This window comes from Sceloporus occidentalis, unplaced genomic scaffold, assembly GCF_023333645.1.
Source record: "Sceloporus occidentalis isolate IW3139 unplaced genomic scaffold, rSceOcc1.0.p SCAF_28, whole genome shotgun sequence".
In the NCBI taxonomy this organism is placed as follows: domain Eukaryota; kingdom Metazoa; phylum Chordata; class Lepidosauria; order Squamata; family Phrynosomatidae; genus Sceloporus; species Sceloporus occidentalis.
The window spans coordinates 11433135-11449995 of record NW_028317008.1 but is presented as its reverse complement, the minus strand read 5'-3'; the positions used below and the strand labels follow the sequence as shown (position 1 = coordinate 11449995).

At 37.4% G+C, this 16861-nt stretch overlaps 1 protein-coding gene across 1 annotated transcript; it reads left to right on the top strand.

Annotated features, from left to right (window-relative positions):
• Nucleotides 1–861: 861 nt before the first annotated feature.
• On the top strand, nucleotides 862–14957 carry LOC149299813 (nuclear receptor subfamily 2 group C member 1). Its single transcript, XM_089486100.1, has 14 exons — nucleotides 862–915; nucleotides 2187–2297; nucleotides 2560–2790; nucleotides 3262–3346; nucleotides 4042–4221; nucleotides 4693–4840; nucleotides 5293–5380; nucleotides 5827–6011; nucleotides 7155–7308; nucleotides 7763–7884; nucleotides 8597–8736; nucleotides 10074–10211; nucleotides 14479–14584; nucleotides 14783–14957. The coding sequence occupies exons 1-14, from the start codon at nucleotides 862–864 to the stop codon at nucleotides 14955–14957; spliced, it is 1917 nt and encodes a 638-aa protein (XP_089342226.1).
• Nucleotides 14958–16861: the final 1904 nt, after the last annotated feature.

The following is a 16861-nucleotide window of genomic DNA, read 5'->3' as shown; positions in this document are numbered from 1 at the left end:
ACCTTTTGTCAAGAACATAACCATGATTTAGCGTTTGCTTGCACGTAAGATTCGTGCCTGTTTCAACAGACAGCAATATTTTCTGCAATCTGACCCCACGTAAGTAAGGGGATTGCCTATTTATCTTTTAATCTTTAAAGGAACAGTCTAATGTCTCTGACACCCCTACTATAGAAGAATGCAGTACTTTATTATGTATGCTTCCAAAACATTTACAAAAAAAAAAAGAACTCACCTGATACAGAATTTGCTGGAGAATATTCTTTCTTCCTCTGTGATCTGACATTTTTTGCAACTGAATGGCTGTTTGAAGCTATAAACCTGTGGCAGGAAAGTGCTCTTATTAAAATCACAATTGTATTCACTAGAGCCAATGCTGGAGATGAGTACATCACGGCCGAATGAACCCCCCCCATGCATCTGCAAAACAGACCATTGCATTAATACGCATATGAAGACTGCAGTGTCCCTTTAAGTTGACGTTGATGCTACACAAAGTCTTCCACACTGTATTCCATTAAATGAGTTTCAGAGATACTTTGCTATGGAAAATAGAGGACTTTTTAGGAAAATGCTCCTGGGTGCTTGTACTATTGTTCTCGTGGGATTTTATTTGTGTCATGAAATTGATTTATTTAAATATGTTATTTGTATTAATCCTATTTTAGCCGATATTCAGATAAACGTTTGTCCTTAATGTTACGTTTTCAGATTGCGTAGATAAGGTAAAATGCCCTGATTAGAGGACTGTTATGATATAGTTTACTGTTATATGATCCAGCTTGCATATATTTCATTACAGATTGAATTTAAAACTGCCTAACACGCAGATCCAAAAGGATTGTACAGCGAAGAGACATCATGGCATCCATAGAGGAAATAGCGCATCAGATTATCGAGCAGCAAATGGGAGAGGTGCGATAAGTAAACATTCTTATATGCTTTGGTTCAGGTTTTCATTAGCGTTTTTTTTATAGGTGTTTTATATCCATTCTAGTCGTGTGCAGTGCTTTTTCACGCAAATATGCAATTTAGAGCTATCAGGAATGAAGCACCTGCATACATTAAAAGGTGAGCGAGAGCCTAATTAGATCTGACTTTAGGTGTTTAATTAAATGCCAATTACTTTAAAAATAATAGATAATACTTGCCATGAATCTCATATTTGTAATGCTGAGTTCTTTTTTTTTTTTTTCGTTGGCGGCCCATTTGAAACAACCTGTTATCTATTAGCTGCTGCAGCAAAGCTCTAAACATCTGAATATTTTATTCCCGCAATATATTTCTGTAGCCACTTCTGCTTGATGGGTATGAATCTACTACTTTGTCCAAAGTAGTGATTTTTCAGTCGTATTACCTCGTAAGGGAGTGTTAACATAATGCGTGGAGAGATTATGCTGGCGCTCATGTATTTTGTCAATGGCGAACATTCAGCCATTTCAATAAATCACGGAGAACAATTACCGGCCACAGATCGCGGGTTCCGTTTTGTGAAGTAGACTTCTTTAATTTAAAGATAAAATGTGAAAGACAATTACAGTGATTAGCAAAGATGATACCTTTCTGAGTCTCAGAGGTCTCTTCATCAATTCAGGTCCTTGGGCTAAAACAGCTAAATTCTTTTTCCCTATTTCTGAGTGACAGACAAAAACACAAGCTTAAATGTAGATTAAGTAAATCAATCTAGTTATGTTTAAAGATGTGATCGTGACGCTGCCCATGTCATCCACAAATTAGCAGGACTGCTACATAAAAAGGGACGATATATCAGATTAAGAGGAATCCTAGAACAGCATTTAGTGCAAATGTATATTTGAATTTATTAAATAAAACTAACTGCTGCGTAATGTAAGTGGAACGGAATTTATATTTTGGAATCGGGATTATGATCTAGCGCTATTGATATTGTTTTAATAACCCTAATTATATATCCACCATGAGTGTGATTTAATGGGTTTTGTGCTTTAAGCACGACCACTATATTAGAAATAAAAATATAATGCATAGTATTCAAATGTATGTTAAGTGATAGTCCCATTGTTGGCTCTTTTGTGGGATAATAATGACTTTGTGACTTTTTAAGATTGAGTTTCAATAATTGCTTAATTCCAATGAAATATCTTGCATTTGTCAGTCCATGTACCACATGTTAAAATGTAAATTTTTTTGTATTATTGATTATCTAGATTTCTCATTTGCAGGGGGAAATTACACATGCAGCACTCATGGATGGAAACACACAGAGAATACAGATAGTTCCATCCGAATCTGGTGTTTCTGTACCACAACGAATACAGGTACATTTGAGGAAATACTTTTATTATACATTAACAGTGAATTATTTTCTTAATACAAATCTGTTCTTTTCCATAGCCTTTACCATATTGGGCCAAGTTGACTATATGTAAATGTTCTCCAAATACAGTATTAGTGCCTTGATGTCTTCCTGTAAATATAACACCCACGTTTAAATAAAATATTACACGTTATGTTTTGATGAAATTGGTTAGTATGCAATGTTATGGCGTAACAGTTGTAATTATCTTTGATATGTTTCAGTTTGTCACAGATCAACAAACCGGCCAGAAGATTCAGATTGTAACCACACTTGACCAAAGTGGAGGAAGCAAGCAATATATCTTGACCAATAATGATGGGTCTTCTCCAAGTAAAGTTATCCTTGCAAGACAGGACTCCAGCCAGGGGAAAGTTTACCTGACAACTCCCGATGCAGCCGGTGTCAATCAGCTGTTCTTCTCCAGCCCAGATGTATCAGCCCAGCACATTCAGGTAGCTCATTGTTATATAATTAATCTATATTTCACCCGTTTCAGGTGGAAGAATAAGGGAATTTGCTCTGGTCCTTGCTTTCAATAAAATGCCTCTGTATGTACTTTGCTTTTCCTAACATGCATATGATGTCAGAACTGAAAAAAACCTGGATAACTGTAAATGGAACTTTAAATAAAAATATGGTAGGTTAGCCTATGTACACACAAACAAAAATTGTGTTTTTATTTATTTTTGGTATTCTTACAGATATATCATGTGATATGATGCAGAATTTACCCTAAACTATACACCTATGCATAGCTTAACTTGGCCTGAAAAAAAACTAGGCCAAAGTGTTAAATAATGTCAAGCAGGGCCTTGGTTTAAATGATAAGCATCTTATTACCTGCGTATAGTAGTAACGTTCATTTGTTAAGTAATTTAAATACGCATTGGCATTTACTACCGAAATGTATTTTTTTGTTACAGATCCTGTCGGATGCCCAGGGGATGGATCAAAGTTTAAACAAACCAATTGTGGACCTCTGTGTGGTGTGTGGTGATAAAGCTTCAGGTGTGTGTGAGGGACTGAAGTTTTGTTTACCCCGACTAAAAACGTGAATATTATATTACAATACTTGTGAGTTGAGCAGTAGCCAATTCCATGTATTCAACTAGTATGGTATTGGCTGCCGCTCAACATAAAAAGAGAACACATGCACTGGTTTGCATAAACTAAAATAATGGACTCCAAAATGTATCTTACTCTAAGAGATGCTAAAGTGTGTTACTTAATTGGTTACTGTTATGAAAAGAACTAAGCAGTCCTTACTTATTTCCCATACAAATAGCGAGAGCCCTCCCCTGGGCAAGGATGGAATATGTCCTTGTGACCTTTACAACACATTTAGGGTCAAGGCGTATGTCAACCTCAGACCGTTGGCGTAGAGTGGGTGTGATTGATATACTTAAAAGGTAAAGGAGAGGAAGTTTATTTTATAGGAATAGAAGTGTTAGAACAAGAGGCCATTATATAAAACTGGAATGTCAGAGTCTTGTGTAATAAAGGTATACTTTACAGGGGTTGGTAGACAAAGGGGAGAAGTACTAGAGGCTAATACAGTAAGGCCATTTAATAAATCTAAGCTTATTAAAGATTTTTCCAAGACAGAAAAAAAGAGGTGGAAGAGGGGAACATAATAGACATAGAGTAAGAGTAATCTAAGTACAGTTTAATGCAATCTGGGCGTATTCCCTCAATCTTTTCAGGGCGCCATTATGGAGCGGTTACGTGTGAAGGTTGCAAAGGGTTCTTCAAAAGAAGCATCAGGAAAAATTTGGTGTACACCTGCAGGGGATCAAAAGACTGCGTCATCAACAAGCACTACCGTAACCGATGCCAGTACTGTCGGTTGCAGCGTTGTATTGCTCTAGGAATGAAGCAAGACTGTAAGTGTCTGGCAGAAAAATAAATGGTGCCTTTTATTATACATAAGAGTTGTCACCATAACATATTTTCTAATCCCTTTTTTATCCTCTGCAATTATTTGTGTTTACTTAAAATGTAATCCTTCATCTTTTTTTCATATGTATGAATGTCACACAGTGATGGAGATGGTTCTTACCGGTAGATCAAAAACCACTCTGCACTCATCTGTGTCTAATCCTTTTTTTTAATGAACAGATGCAAATGTCATATTTGATAACAGCATAGAGAATATTAATGTTAATTAATTAACATTCCCCAAAAATCAACATTTGTTAATCTATACATTTGTTAATAAACTTGCAAATTGACCGGTGAGCTTGAATTGAGTGACCACCGCACTGACCAAAGTATTTGTTTAGTTGTAATTAAATCGGGCACATGATTGCCATAGTCTCATAATATGTAGTCAACCTTCCGTTCATGTTTTCCAGCTGTGCAGTGTGAGAGAAAGCCAATAGAAGTCTCACGAGAAAAATCCTCGAACTGTGCTGCGTCCACCGAAAAAATCTACATTCGAAAAGATTTGAGAAGTCCCCTCGCTGCAACCACTACATTTGTGACTGATAACAAGACTGTAAGGTGTGCATTTCAGTGACATGGGAATGCCACGTATGTGGAGGGCACCCCATAACTTAATGCAGTAATACATTAAAAAGAATCAACATATCCATTTAACAATATTTTAACCTTCCAGTTTGATCCCAGTGAATACTGACAATTAATGTAAGGACTAAGAGAGGGCCACTGTCACAGTTTTATTATTAATCTCCATTGATCTCTATTATTGATTGAACCAGGGAGCCATGAAGGTAACTCGCTTGAAGCAGCTCCCAACCCAAATACATGTTAGATGATTCATTTCATTGAATGATTACTGGTTAGATCAGGCATTTTTTAAACTTATTTCAGATGTTTGTGATCTCTTAAATTGTATGTTCAGTGGGCTATGTGTATACATTGTGTTTGTTTTTGTGTCTATTCTTTCTCATTAAAAGAAAAGTATAATGACAGGTGTATATGTTTTTTTGCAGGTCCGCAAACTTAGTGGATCCAGGAATGCTTGTGAATATTCAGCAATCGGGGATTAAAAGTGAGCCAGTGCTCATTACACCTGACAAGGTATTTCAAAGACACTAGACTTCGTGTATTAGTTTTTGTCATATCCACCTGGAATGGAAAAGTTTTGTCTTTGGTTGTTTATTTATGTTCAGTTATGAGTATTGATTTCTGTTGGATTTTGTTTTATTGCCGACCTGAAATAACTCTTGTTATATTAATCCTCTAGTGATCAGGGGTATTTTTAACCAAATGTTTAACCATAATCTCTTCTTTCTATGTCTAGTGTACCAGCACACATTACATATTGGAGGGCTTTCTTGAAATATACATATGGCAATTAGTGTGTGTGCAGCTGTAAGAAAATGCAGAACTGTGACACTGAATCTATCAGTACATTGCATGCTAAGATGAGAGGTCTCCCTACTGAGGACGCCGGATGTACTATTTCCTATAGCCCCTTCTTTCAGACCCTAATAGCATGTCCTGTTTGTTTTTGATGTTTATAGGTAGAGACATGTCAGGGAGATCTAAGCACTTTGGCCAATGTTGTCACTTCGCTTGCCAATTTGAGTAAATCCAAGGACTTGTCACAGACCAGCACCGAGCTGTCCATCATAGAAAGCTTGAGTAATGGAGATGCAACCCTTTCTGAACTTCAACCAGATGATCAAGGCAGTAGTGAAGTAACCAGGTAATGTTTTCTTTAATGTGTAACGGAAACGACTTCCTAAAAGGAACCAGCCACGGTTTTATGTTTATAACCATAAAATCTTAGGTATAATACGCAGGTATAACTTTACACTCCATTTTGTAGGAAAAAATAAGTACACGTGTATAATACCTCCCTTCGATTAGGTCACTGGATGATGATTAGTGAGACTGATCTATAATCAGTGACTATTACATCTTTGCTAAAATAAAATTAATGCTGTAAAATAAGAAAAAGTCTATAACCACTTCATATGACTTGTAAACAACAAGGTTTGATTTTTACCTGGTCCCCACAAGCTTATGGGGGCTGTAGACACGCGCATTAACCTCATCTATGAAGCAGTAAGTGCATTGGAGGGGTCGATGCTGCATGATCACTCTCATAGAGCTATCATGCAGCAGGGGGTGGTCAGGGCTGGTGCCCACACTTGTGTGGGGCCAAAGATATCCTGGATTTGGTCCCTTAAACTGCCTATAGCAACTGGGATGTGATCACAGGTAAACTGCCTATGGTGGAGTTACCTCTGCACCATTGGACTGAAAAAGGGGTAAATTGTGTATATTATACCCCAGATTTTTCAGTTAGCCCAATTCTCTTGACACCAGGTAGTTTTACCACATGCATGGTGTTTTGCCAGGAATTTTTTTTTACTACTTTAAGGACATTCACCAGAGCTCTGGTCGACACTTGCTGATATAACAATGAGGACAAATAAGCGTGAGTAAAAATTGGGGGATTATGTCTTTGGAAAAGAATGGTGATTAAGACTGGAGTAGTGCTGCCACTTCTCCAGTCTTAATCACCATTCTTTTCCAAAGACATAATCCCCCAATCTTTACTCACGCTAATTTGTCCTCAATTGTAATCCACTTAACCTGCAGTCATCTTTCCTTCCTTGCCTGCATTTCACTAATTACCCATACCTCCTTCCATAGCCCTCTTTTGCTTCCCTCACCTCAGTCACCAATACTAATCCCCTTCTTTTCCTCCCACCTTAATGCACATGATGTGTAGCACCCTACTGGATGTTGGTTAGCAGTAACTCCTCCCTTGGAGCATAATGGAGAATATAGGGGGAAAACATAACATTGTACTATTTAATTTTTTCCTTTTATATTGTAGAGCATTTGACACACTGGCCAAAGCCCTGAATCCGTCAGAAAACTCTGCGCAGAGCTCATCAGAGAGCGTGGAATCGAACTCCAACCTACTTCACGACATCAGTATTGTTGAGATTGAAGGCCCACTCCTTAGTGATACCCACATAGCCTTTAGAGTAAGACTTGAATATATATTTTTTTCTAACAACACATACTCATTGGAAAAATAAGTTACATTGCGTAACCTCATTATCCTTCAATTGCTTTTACATCATTTAGGGATAAGAAGTATAATTCTGATGAAGTGATTTAAAATGATTAACCCCTCTTATATTAATATAACAGAATACTTTATTTTAGATCTAGCGCCTATGAATAGGGGTTGTTTCAAAGGCAGCACTCACAGAAGTGTCTTAAACAGACATTCACATGTCACGCTTGTTAGTGCAAATGCATATAAAACTTGGAGGAGCCTGTCTTTCAATTTGTGGTCTTATTTAAAATGTTATGTGCTGTAAGTTGTGGACACGTGTGTGTGATTCAGTGCTAATCTATTTGAAGCCGTTGAGTAGCTGTATCTTAAAATGATATGCACATTTGGCTCTGTGTAATGACGTTGTATCATTCCAGCTCACTATGCCTACGCCGATGCCTGAATATCTAAACGTGCATTATATTTGTGAATCCGCGTCACGGTTATTGTTTCTGTCTATGCATTGGGCCCGGTCTATCCCTGCCTTCCAAGCTCTTGGGTAAGTGGGACTATTGCCATTTATGTATTTAAAAACATTTTTGTTTAACTTTCATGGTTTACAGGGGTGGTTTAATGTACAGCCTCACCAAAGAAGAATGTATATGGAAGCAGTTTGATTATTTTAATATGCATTCTTTAAAATATATAAAAACAAATCAATCCAAAGATTCCATTCAGTGCCATAAAAAAGAGAGAGAGAGAGAGAGAGGCAAAGGTGATAATTGTTAACCTTATTTGCATGCACCTACCCAGAATCCCTTGTGGTTGTGGCAGCACCATAATACTTCTACTACCCCTTAAATTTGAATGGAAGGGTTTCTATCACCTTTACCCACCGTAACTTATGTAATGGTGTGTGTGTGTGTGTGTGTGTGTGTGTGTGTGTGTGTATATATATATATATATGTGAATACCTGGCTATTTGCTTTGAGTATAAAGTACACTTTATTCATCACATTGTGCTAGCTAAGGATAGGTGCATAGATCAAATACTAGCTTGATCTTGGATTTACCTTGTGCTCTTGTGTAGCCCAGTCACATTCACAACGTTTATCTGTAAAATGTATGTTATCTATAAGAACGTATTTGCATTCTATAGTCATTTGGTGAGTTATTTAAGTATTTGGTGGATTTTAGTGGGAAAATATTGAAACAGTACCTTTATGTAATAAAGTGTTTGTACTAGTAAAATTCTATTTCTCTTTTGTTAGCCAAGAAAACAGCATCAACTTGGTGAAGGCTTGTTGGAATGAATTATTTACACTTGGCCTTGCTCAGTGTTCCCAAGTAATGAATGTGGCTACTATTCTTACAGCATTTGTTAACCATCTCCACACCAGCATGCAGCATGGTGAGACTTACTGTGTTTGGTCCTTCACTTAAACACTGATCCGACATCTTTCCAACATATGGGCATATAATGGAATTCTGTGAAGAAGCAAGATTCAGAACAGTTTCAACTATTTATCAAAACGCTATGCGCCAGTGTCGCTCTTTTGCCAAGGGCTTTGCATTTAAAAAAAGATTCCGTTTCTCATTATGGGTCTAGCTGCACTGTGCTTTGGAAAGAAGACGTGATGTCTTATGTGTCTGGCCATTGCTGTGTAATACGCAACCACCCTGGTGTGACCACTTGTACATCCATTTCAACGAAGACAGTGCCGTTTAGCAGTGCTAGTGATTATAGTTTACCGCAGAACATTGAGCATGCTAGTCTTTTATTTGTGAGAGGGTTAGGCAGTAGGGAGCTTGTAGGCAGACTTATAGATAGTCTATATGTGCAAAAGTATTAGGACACCTGACCATTACACCAACATTTCATTCTAAATACGTAGACATTAATATAAAGTTTGTGTCCCCCTTTTGCAGCTATAACAGCTTTGACTCTTCTGGGAAGGCTTTGAACGAGATTTTGGAGAGTTTCTGTGGGAATTGTTGCCCATTCATCCAGTAGAGCATTTGTGAGATCAGGCACTGATGTTGGACGAAAAGGCCCGGCTTGTAATCTCCATTCCAGTTTATCCCAAAGGTGTTAGATGGGGTTGGGGTCAGGGCTCCCTTCAGAATACCAAAACATTCTGGACAATGCTACGCTTCCAATTTTGTTGGAACAATTTCGGGAAGATCTTTTATATTTCAGCATGACTGTGCACAAAGTAAGGTCCATAAAGAGATGATTGGAAGAACTTGACTGGCCCGCATAGAGCCCTCAACTCAACCCCATCGAACACCTTTGGGATGAATGCAGATTGCAAGCTGGGACTTTTCGTCCAAAATCAGTGCCTGACAAATGCTCTACTGGATGAATGGGAAAAGATTTCCACAGGAACACTCCAAAATCTTCTGGAAAGCATTCTTCAAACAATGAAATGTGTAATAGCTGCTAAGGGGGCGACCAACATAATATGAATGTCAATGTATTTAGAATGCAATGTCATAAAAGTCCCTGTTGGTGTAATGGTCAGGTACTTTTGTCCATGCAGTGTACTAAGAATCCAGCTTAGGAATGCAGACATGTACAGATTGTTTCAGCCATTGCAGCAAGACATACTTTTAAGTTTTAAGTGTTACCAAATCTAGATATACTTATGAAAGCAGCCTTCTATTTGTAGATAGACAGGATATTTAGAATTATGTTTTTCACTTTTAATAATTGCAGTAACATTGATGCGTTATGTCTTCCGGCAGATAAGTTGTCTACAGATAAGGTGAAGCTGGTGATGGATCACATCTTCAAGCTGCAAGAGTTCTGCAACAGCATGGTCAGACTTGGTCCTGATGGATGTGAATATGCCTATTTAAAGGCAATCGTCCTTTTCAGTCCAGGTGGGTAGATTTTGATTATTAAACTAGAACTTCTTGAGTGGTCTGTGGCAGAAATATTCTAAAGTACAGTGCAGGTCTCTCCATAGGTCTCACTTTTCCATAAACAGGCTTATATATTACTGCAACTGTGATATAGTTTCTTTTTATACTAACTTCCTATCCATAAGGTTATTGCTACATACACACTACAGCAAGAATTGGTGAATTGTATTAATTTGCTGTGCTTTTGCTGCTGCCTGCCCCAGAGGCCAAACAGATGGCCTCTGGGTCAAATAAACGGTATAGATCACAACTAAACTCTGATATAAAGAAACACAAAAGTAATTTAGAGCAAAGAACATTACATTACCTGTATTTATAGAGCAGATTCTGTAGCTCTATTACAACAAGAGGACAGTGAAAATTAACAGTAACATTAACTGACAAAATAGAATTTGATACTAAAATAGACGTGTTAAGACATACTGTACAGAAGAAGGAAGCCAAGATCTTGCAAGCTTAAAGATTTGATTTGATTTCCAATAATGTGAAAGCAGATAGATATTACCTGGGGAACTGTAATTTTTCTGTTAGCGTGTCTTCCACTGCCCGATGGTGAATGCATTTGGTCATTGAGATAACACAATGGTTTGTTTGAAATATATTTGACCGTTTAGTGTTTTAATTTACCGTGTTTTCATATGTAACAGTTCTACCAAATATTGGACTCTGTTAGTCTACCTACAGCCAGGTCCTTAAATACTGGGATAGTGACCCAAGATAATTTAGGCTCTGCATGACACCACAAAGTATTTGAAATAAAGCAATCAACATTTAATTTAAGGAGTTTAACAAAAAATGAACCATAGCCCCCCCTCCCATTTTCAGGCGCTGAAAAGTAATTGAAAAAACCCCAAACGTAATCATAAACAAAATAATAATTCTTAATACTTGGTTGAAAATCACTTGCAGTGAATGAGTGACTGATGTTTGGAACCCCTGGAGATCACCAAATTGTGTATTGGCTCCCTAGTGATGCTTTGCCAGTCCTTTAACTCACCTGTCTTAAGTTGCTGCTTGTTTGTGGGTCTTTCTGCCTTCAGGTTTGTCTACAGCAAGTAAAATGCATGATCAATTTTGTTGAGACTCGCCTATTGAAGAATATTTGACTTTTTTTGTCAAGAAAAGCTCGGTTGCTTTTGCAGTATGTTTTGGGTCATTGTCCATCTGGAGTGTGAAGTGTTATCCCATAGGTTTTAGAAACATAAAATGCAGCAGATAAGAACCATTAGGCCCATCTAGTCTACCCATTTCTCCTGATGCAAGGACTCAAACTCCAGTCAGTCCTTTCTCCGGTGATATAGTCATGATAGCTCTATGCCTATCCCATACAAATTTTAATTTCTTCACTTCATTAGCTATTACCACTTCTGTTGGGGACTGCTCTCTTTATCTTCCTTACATTACATCTAAGGCTCTGGCCCTCCGAAATATCCTAAATCCCCCTCTTCTGTTGCCACTGACAGACCAGTGCCCCCAATGCTGTATTCTGCCTTGGGATTTTTATGTACCAAGTGCGTTATTTTACATTTATCAACATTAAACTCCAGCCACCACATGCTCCACTATTTTTCTAAGTTACATAGATCATTTGCCATTTGATTTGTTCCACTTGGGAAGTCTATTCTGTTGCAGACCTTTGTATAATCTGCAAAAGGACATACTGTACCATTAATATCGCTAATAAAAATATTAAAAAGTCCCTATACTGATCCCTGAGATACCTCTCTAGTAACATGTCCTTCCACCTAATATACACAATTGTTTACAACCATCTGCCTCCTGTCTCAACCATTGTGTTATTCATTCAATCATTATAAAATATACGTATACATTTTCTATAAGGGACAGTCTTGAACACCTTACTGAAATCTAGATAAGCTATATCTACAGTTCTTCCTTGGTCTATTATTTTTTTCATTTTTACTGGATAACTAAAATGAGTTGGTTTGACAGGGTCTTCCTGTAGTAAACCCGTGCTGTGTCTGATCAATCAAACCATTTACATGCAGATATTTAACAATACTTTCCTTTAGCATGGTTTCAAATACTATGCCAGTGATATCATCAATAAACTGTAGTGACCCAGTTTCATGGACAGCCATGCTTGGGATCATGACCCTTCCCTTTCCCATGCTATTCCCCTTCCATCATTCTGGTATAGGTTGAACTTAGTTTCAATTGTACAGAACCTGGCAGACATTTTTATATATTTTCTGGCAGTCTAATCTGACCTTCCTATTCTTGGGGTTTTCAAGTGATTTGCTTCTTGTGGTTAAGCTTCCGTGTTTACTTTCATGAAGTAATTTCATAAGGACTCTTCATTGTAGTATCTGACAATGATACACCTACCTCCAGGACGGCGTTCTTGACATGGCTAGATGTTGTTAAGGGTTTTTGTCTTCACCAAGGAAATAAATCATTTTCCAGTTCCTTTTGGTGTGGATGAGCTCACCAGCGCATATTTTTTTTTTTTTTTTTTAAGATTGTTGAGTTATATCAGCTATTCCTAGGGTTTTCACTGTCTGATGCAAACTTCAGACCTTTTAACTGCTTACTTGTTAATGAAATAATGAGGGAACAGCCTACACCTGGCCATAAAACGGCTTCTCATTCAATTGTCCAATTACTTTTGGTCCCTAGAAAAGGTGAGGAATACATATCACAGGTACTGTAATTCCCAAACCATTCATCCAATTTGAATGTAAATACCATCAAATTCAAGCCGAACGTCTGCACTTCAGTGCTTCATTTCAAATCCATCGTGGCTGCGTGCAAAGCCAAAATCATGAAACGTGTGTCACTGTCCAAATAGTTATAGAGCTGACTGTATGTAGATCACAACCCCTGTCATGATTAACGCATATAACGTAGTGGATGCATGGAAGGGTAACCCAGCAGAGGTGGTTAGTTTCTTTGTTTAAGCATTCAATGAGTTAATCTGAGGTTGATTTAATGTGTTTCTTTGTGAATGCCCTCTGTATCTGTTCTGGCTAGAGGTGTCATCTTCCCAAAGGACCCCTGTGGTGATTCATAGTAACATAGTAACATAGTTCATAAGGTTGAAAAAAGACCAAAGTCCATCAAGTTCAACCTATATACATATTGTGTCCCTACTGTGTTCATGGCCTAACAGATAAGGACCCTGAGTTATAGGAATTCCATTCCTATCTTAAGTGGGGGGTTTCCATCACCTTTACCCCACCATAACTTATTGGCACATCAAAGATGGGACCCGATTCTTGGGGATGGTGTCATATAATCAGTCATGTGGTCAGAGGGGCGTTTGCTTGCAAAAGTCTGATTTAGGGACAAAGCAGCGACCTCAAAGCAGAACTCCATGATATACTCTGATCGGAACAACATCGTAAGAAACCATCTGGACTTAAGGAGTTCCCACAGGCCTACTTATTGGAGAAACTCGTGAGTGAGGGTCCTGTGTTTAAGTCCCTTTGTTTTTAAGAACTGTTTGCTGTTTTATTTTTATTTTGTATGTCTTGTTTTTTGTAATTCTGGCACTGTGTAATCTTTGTCTTTTTGTTATTAAAATATTCATAATCCAAGTCTGTCTTTGGGCTCTAGTATCGATATCCACGAACCCTAAGAGAGGATAACACGTTACCATATTGTTGTTATTACGTTTTACAGGATATATATATATAGATGTGGGTTGATATATATATAGAGATAAAGGTTCTAATTCGGATTTCTCACGAATCCGGTATCAAAATCGTGAGTGGTGGCAGACTACCTGGGGGGATACAGGCAGGATTTGGGGGTTAATTTGGTATAGCTTATGCCTTGTTAAGGGGTCAAGTTAGTAAATCCAGAGGCCTGGTGCTATTAACCCCTTAATGCCCACGCCCTCCACACAGTCACGGCTTGGCAAGTAGTCCTGACCGTGACAACCCCTACTGGGCTTCAGCTTCATAGAGTGGACTTGTTTGCCAGTCCTTTTGGTATATTCATGAAAAAGAGGGTCAGCATTTCTCCAACTTATTTTATGTTAATTGATAAGAATTTTGTTATGGATGAGAATAGACATGGGATTTAATGCATTTCTTGTAGAAACGAATAGGCTGATTTTACTAAATTGTATCTCTACGTTGGAGGCTGTGACAGCCTGTATATGTTTTAATAGCTAGTTGTCTAGCATGATGGTAGTTGTAGTTCAACAGCATTCTGCAGCTGGACAGTAACGTGAAGTAATTGGAATGTAATATTACAGATCACCCGGGATTGGAAAATGTGTCTCACATTGAAAAACTACATGAGAAAGCATACATGGAATTTCAAGACTATGTAACAAAAACCTATCCAGATGACACATACAGGTAAGGGGTTTATGTCATTTTATTATTTGGATGTTATCATTTGTTTTAAATTGCACTAAATTACATTATTTTTATATTTAAAATGAGCGTATGCTACTAGTGGCAGGTCCAGTTAGGAAAAAAACTGACTCTGCCTTTGTTTTGCTTTATTTTGCTTAACACGACGGATTACTATTTTTTTTTTGTGCCTTTTCACAGGTTATCCCGGCTCCTGCTCCGGTTGCCAGCCCTAAGACTGATGAGCGCGGCCATCACAGAGGAGTTGTTCTTTGCAGGCCTGATAGGCAATGTACAGATTGATAGTATCATTCCATACATTCTGCGCATGGAAACAGCCGACTACAATTCTCAAATAATTGGCCTAACTGCATAGTGTGCTTCAGCAATGCAGACACAAGAGAGTTTGACTTCTTCTCAGCAAATCTACAATAGAAGAAAATGATTTCTAAAATAAACTTTGTGCACATCTCAGTTCAAAATCCCAGCCTTGAAAAATACCATTTGTAAATTGGTATGAGATGGTGGGTAACAAAAAATTGTGCCTTTTGGCATAATGTAAATATGTTTATATTTATAGCTATAAATAGAAGCATTTCTATATTGTAACAGGGCTACTGCTGTTATTTGGCTTGGTCTTTCAAAGATGCCAAGAGCAGTGTTATTCCCATACAGTATGAGTATTATTTCACAGCATAGTGCAATTTACCGAAAAGTCAAGTGTCGCATGATTAGCATTTGTTCTACCTGAACCAGAATTGTGCAACAAAGGAAACTTTTTATAGAAGAAAATATGAAGTGTTTTGGACATTGAGGATTAGACACCTTTTTTTAATATAATGAAACTTGATATGCATTCTATAAGAATCATAGTTCTTACTTAAGGAATAGATGGCATTTCCGAGGGTTTTCCTCGTTCCTGCATGGAATAAAGATGTTTCCCTTTGTACCCTTTTCACGGTAAGTGCACACTAGGGACAAAGGGCTTAAAAGTGTAAAGTACTTGTTGCGAACAATCATTTGCTAACATTGTCAAACAATGTGAATCGGAGATTGATGGCTACATTTTGTAAAAGAAAATAAATTATAAAAAGAGGAAAAAAAAGCTTTACAGCTCTTACTACATGTACATATATGTGGTTTTGAATATGAGAGACTTTAGCCATCCATTACACTTTGTGAATCTTTTATTTGAGTTGTCTCAAACATTTCTGACTATTAACGTTTTTTCTCTTCCACCTTCTGTGACCTCTTCATATCCTTTTGTGTATTTTCTACCAACCCTGGTCTCAGTTGGACATGATCTATACCCTGCATTACAAAAACAGTAAATTTCCCCCAAAAGCTAACTCTGCTCACATTGTTCTGAATAAATCTGTCATATTCACACAAAAATATATAATTATTAGTATGAGTACATTTCAATTCCATTATGTATTATATGTTTACGATTACTGGCCTCAATGTGACAAATGCCATAATCATGCCTTTGCTTGGCTTGACTTAGTCACTCCTTGAGTTGCTTTCATAAAATTGTGGGTTTGCAAATGAGATGAACGTTTCAGTGCCTTGCTATAACTGTGTTATAAAGGGCCAACAGCAGTAATCTTTCTGATGAACTAACTAGGCAATATTATGTTGGAATTGCCTCTTCATAATGCATAGTTTATATCAGGGGGCTGAAACCGTAACTCACTCACAAATTTCTAATTCAATGCACTCATACACCCAAAGAATGGTGTATGTTTTAAACAGATGAGCACTTTGTTCTTCTATCCTTTTAGTGAGAAAAAAATCCCTGTTGGTTAACTAGAAATCCCAGAATCCTCAGCCATACTATGTGATGTAGTGTAGTCCATAGCCCAGCCGCATCCTAAGTATTTATTTTCTGCTAGAAAAGAACTTGGGTGTTGTAAAAATGCAAAGAACATTCCGAATTGGAAAAAAAGTTCATAAAAATGAATGAAATCTGAACAATACGAGCACTAATCTAAGTATATGCTGGCACTCAATAAATTGGAAGTTATTTGAGACCATCCTGTAGAAACTGTATGCTGGGAGACTACCATTCATCCATTCCATTTACACACTCCTTGTTTATACGTGCTGTTGCTTCATCTTATGTTGTATAAAAACTACTGTAAATGTATTCACTCCTAATGGAAATTGTAAATTCTATTTTGGCTGTATTTTTTAAGAAATATACTGTACCTTTTTATGAATAGAATAAAATTCAAACAATTGTTTTGTGTTCTTAGGTAAAGATGTGTTTTGAGGCTC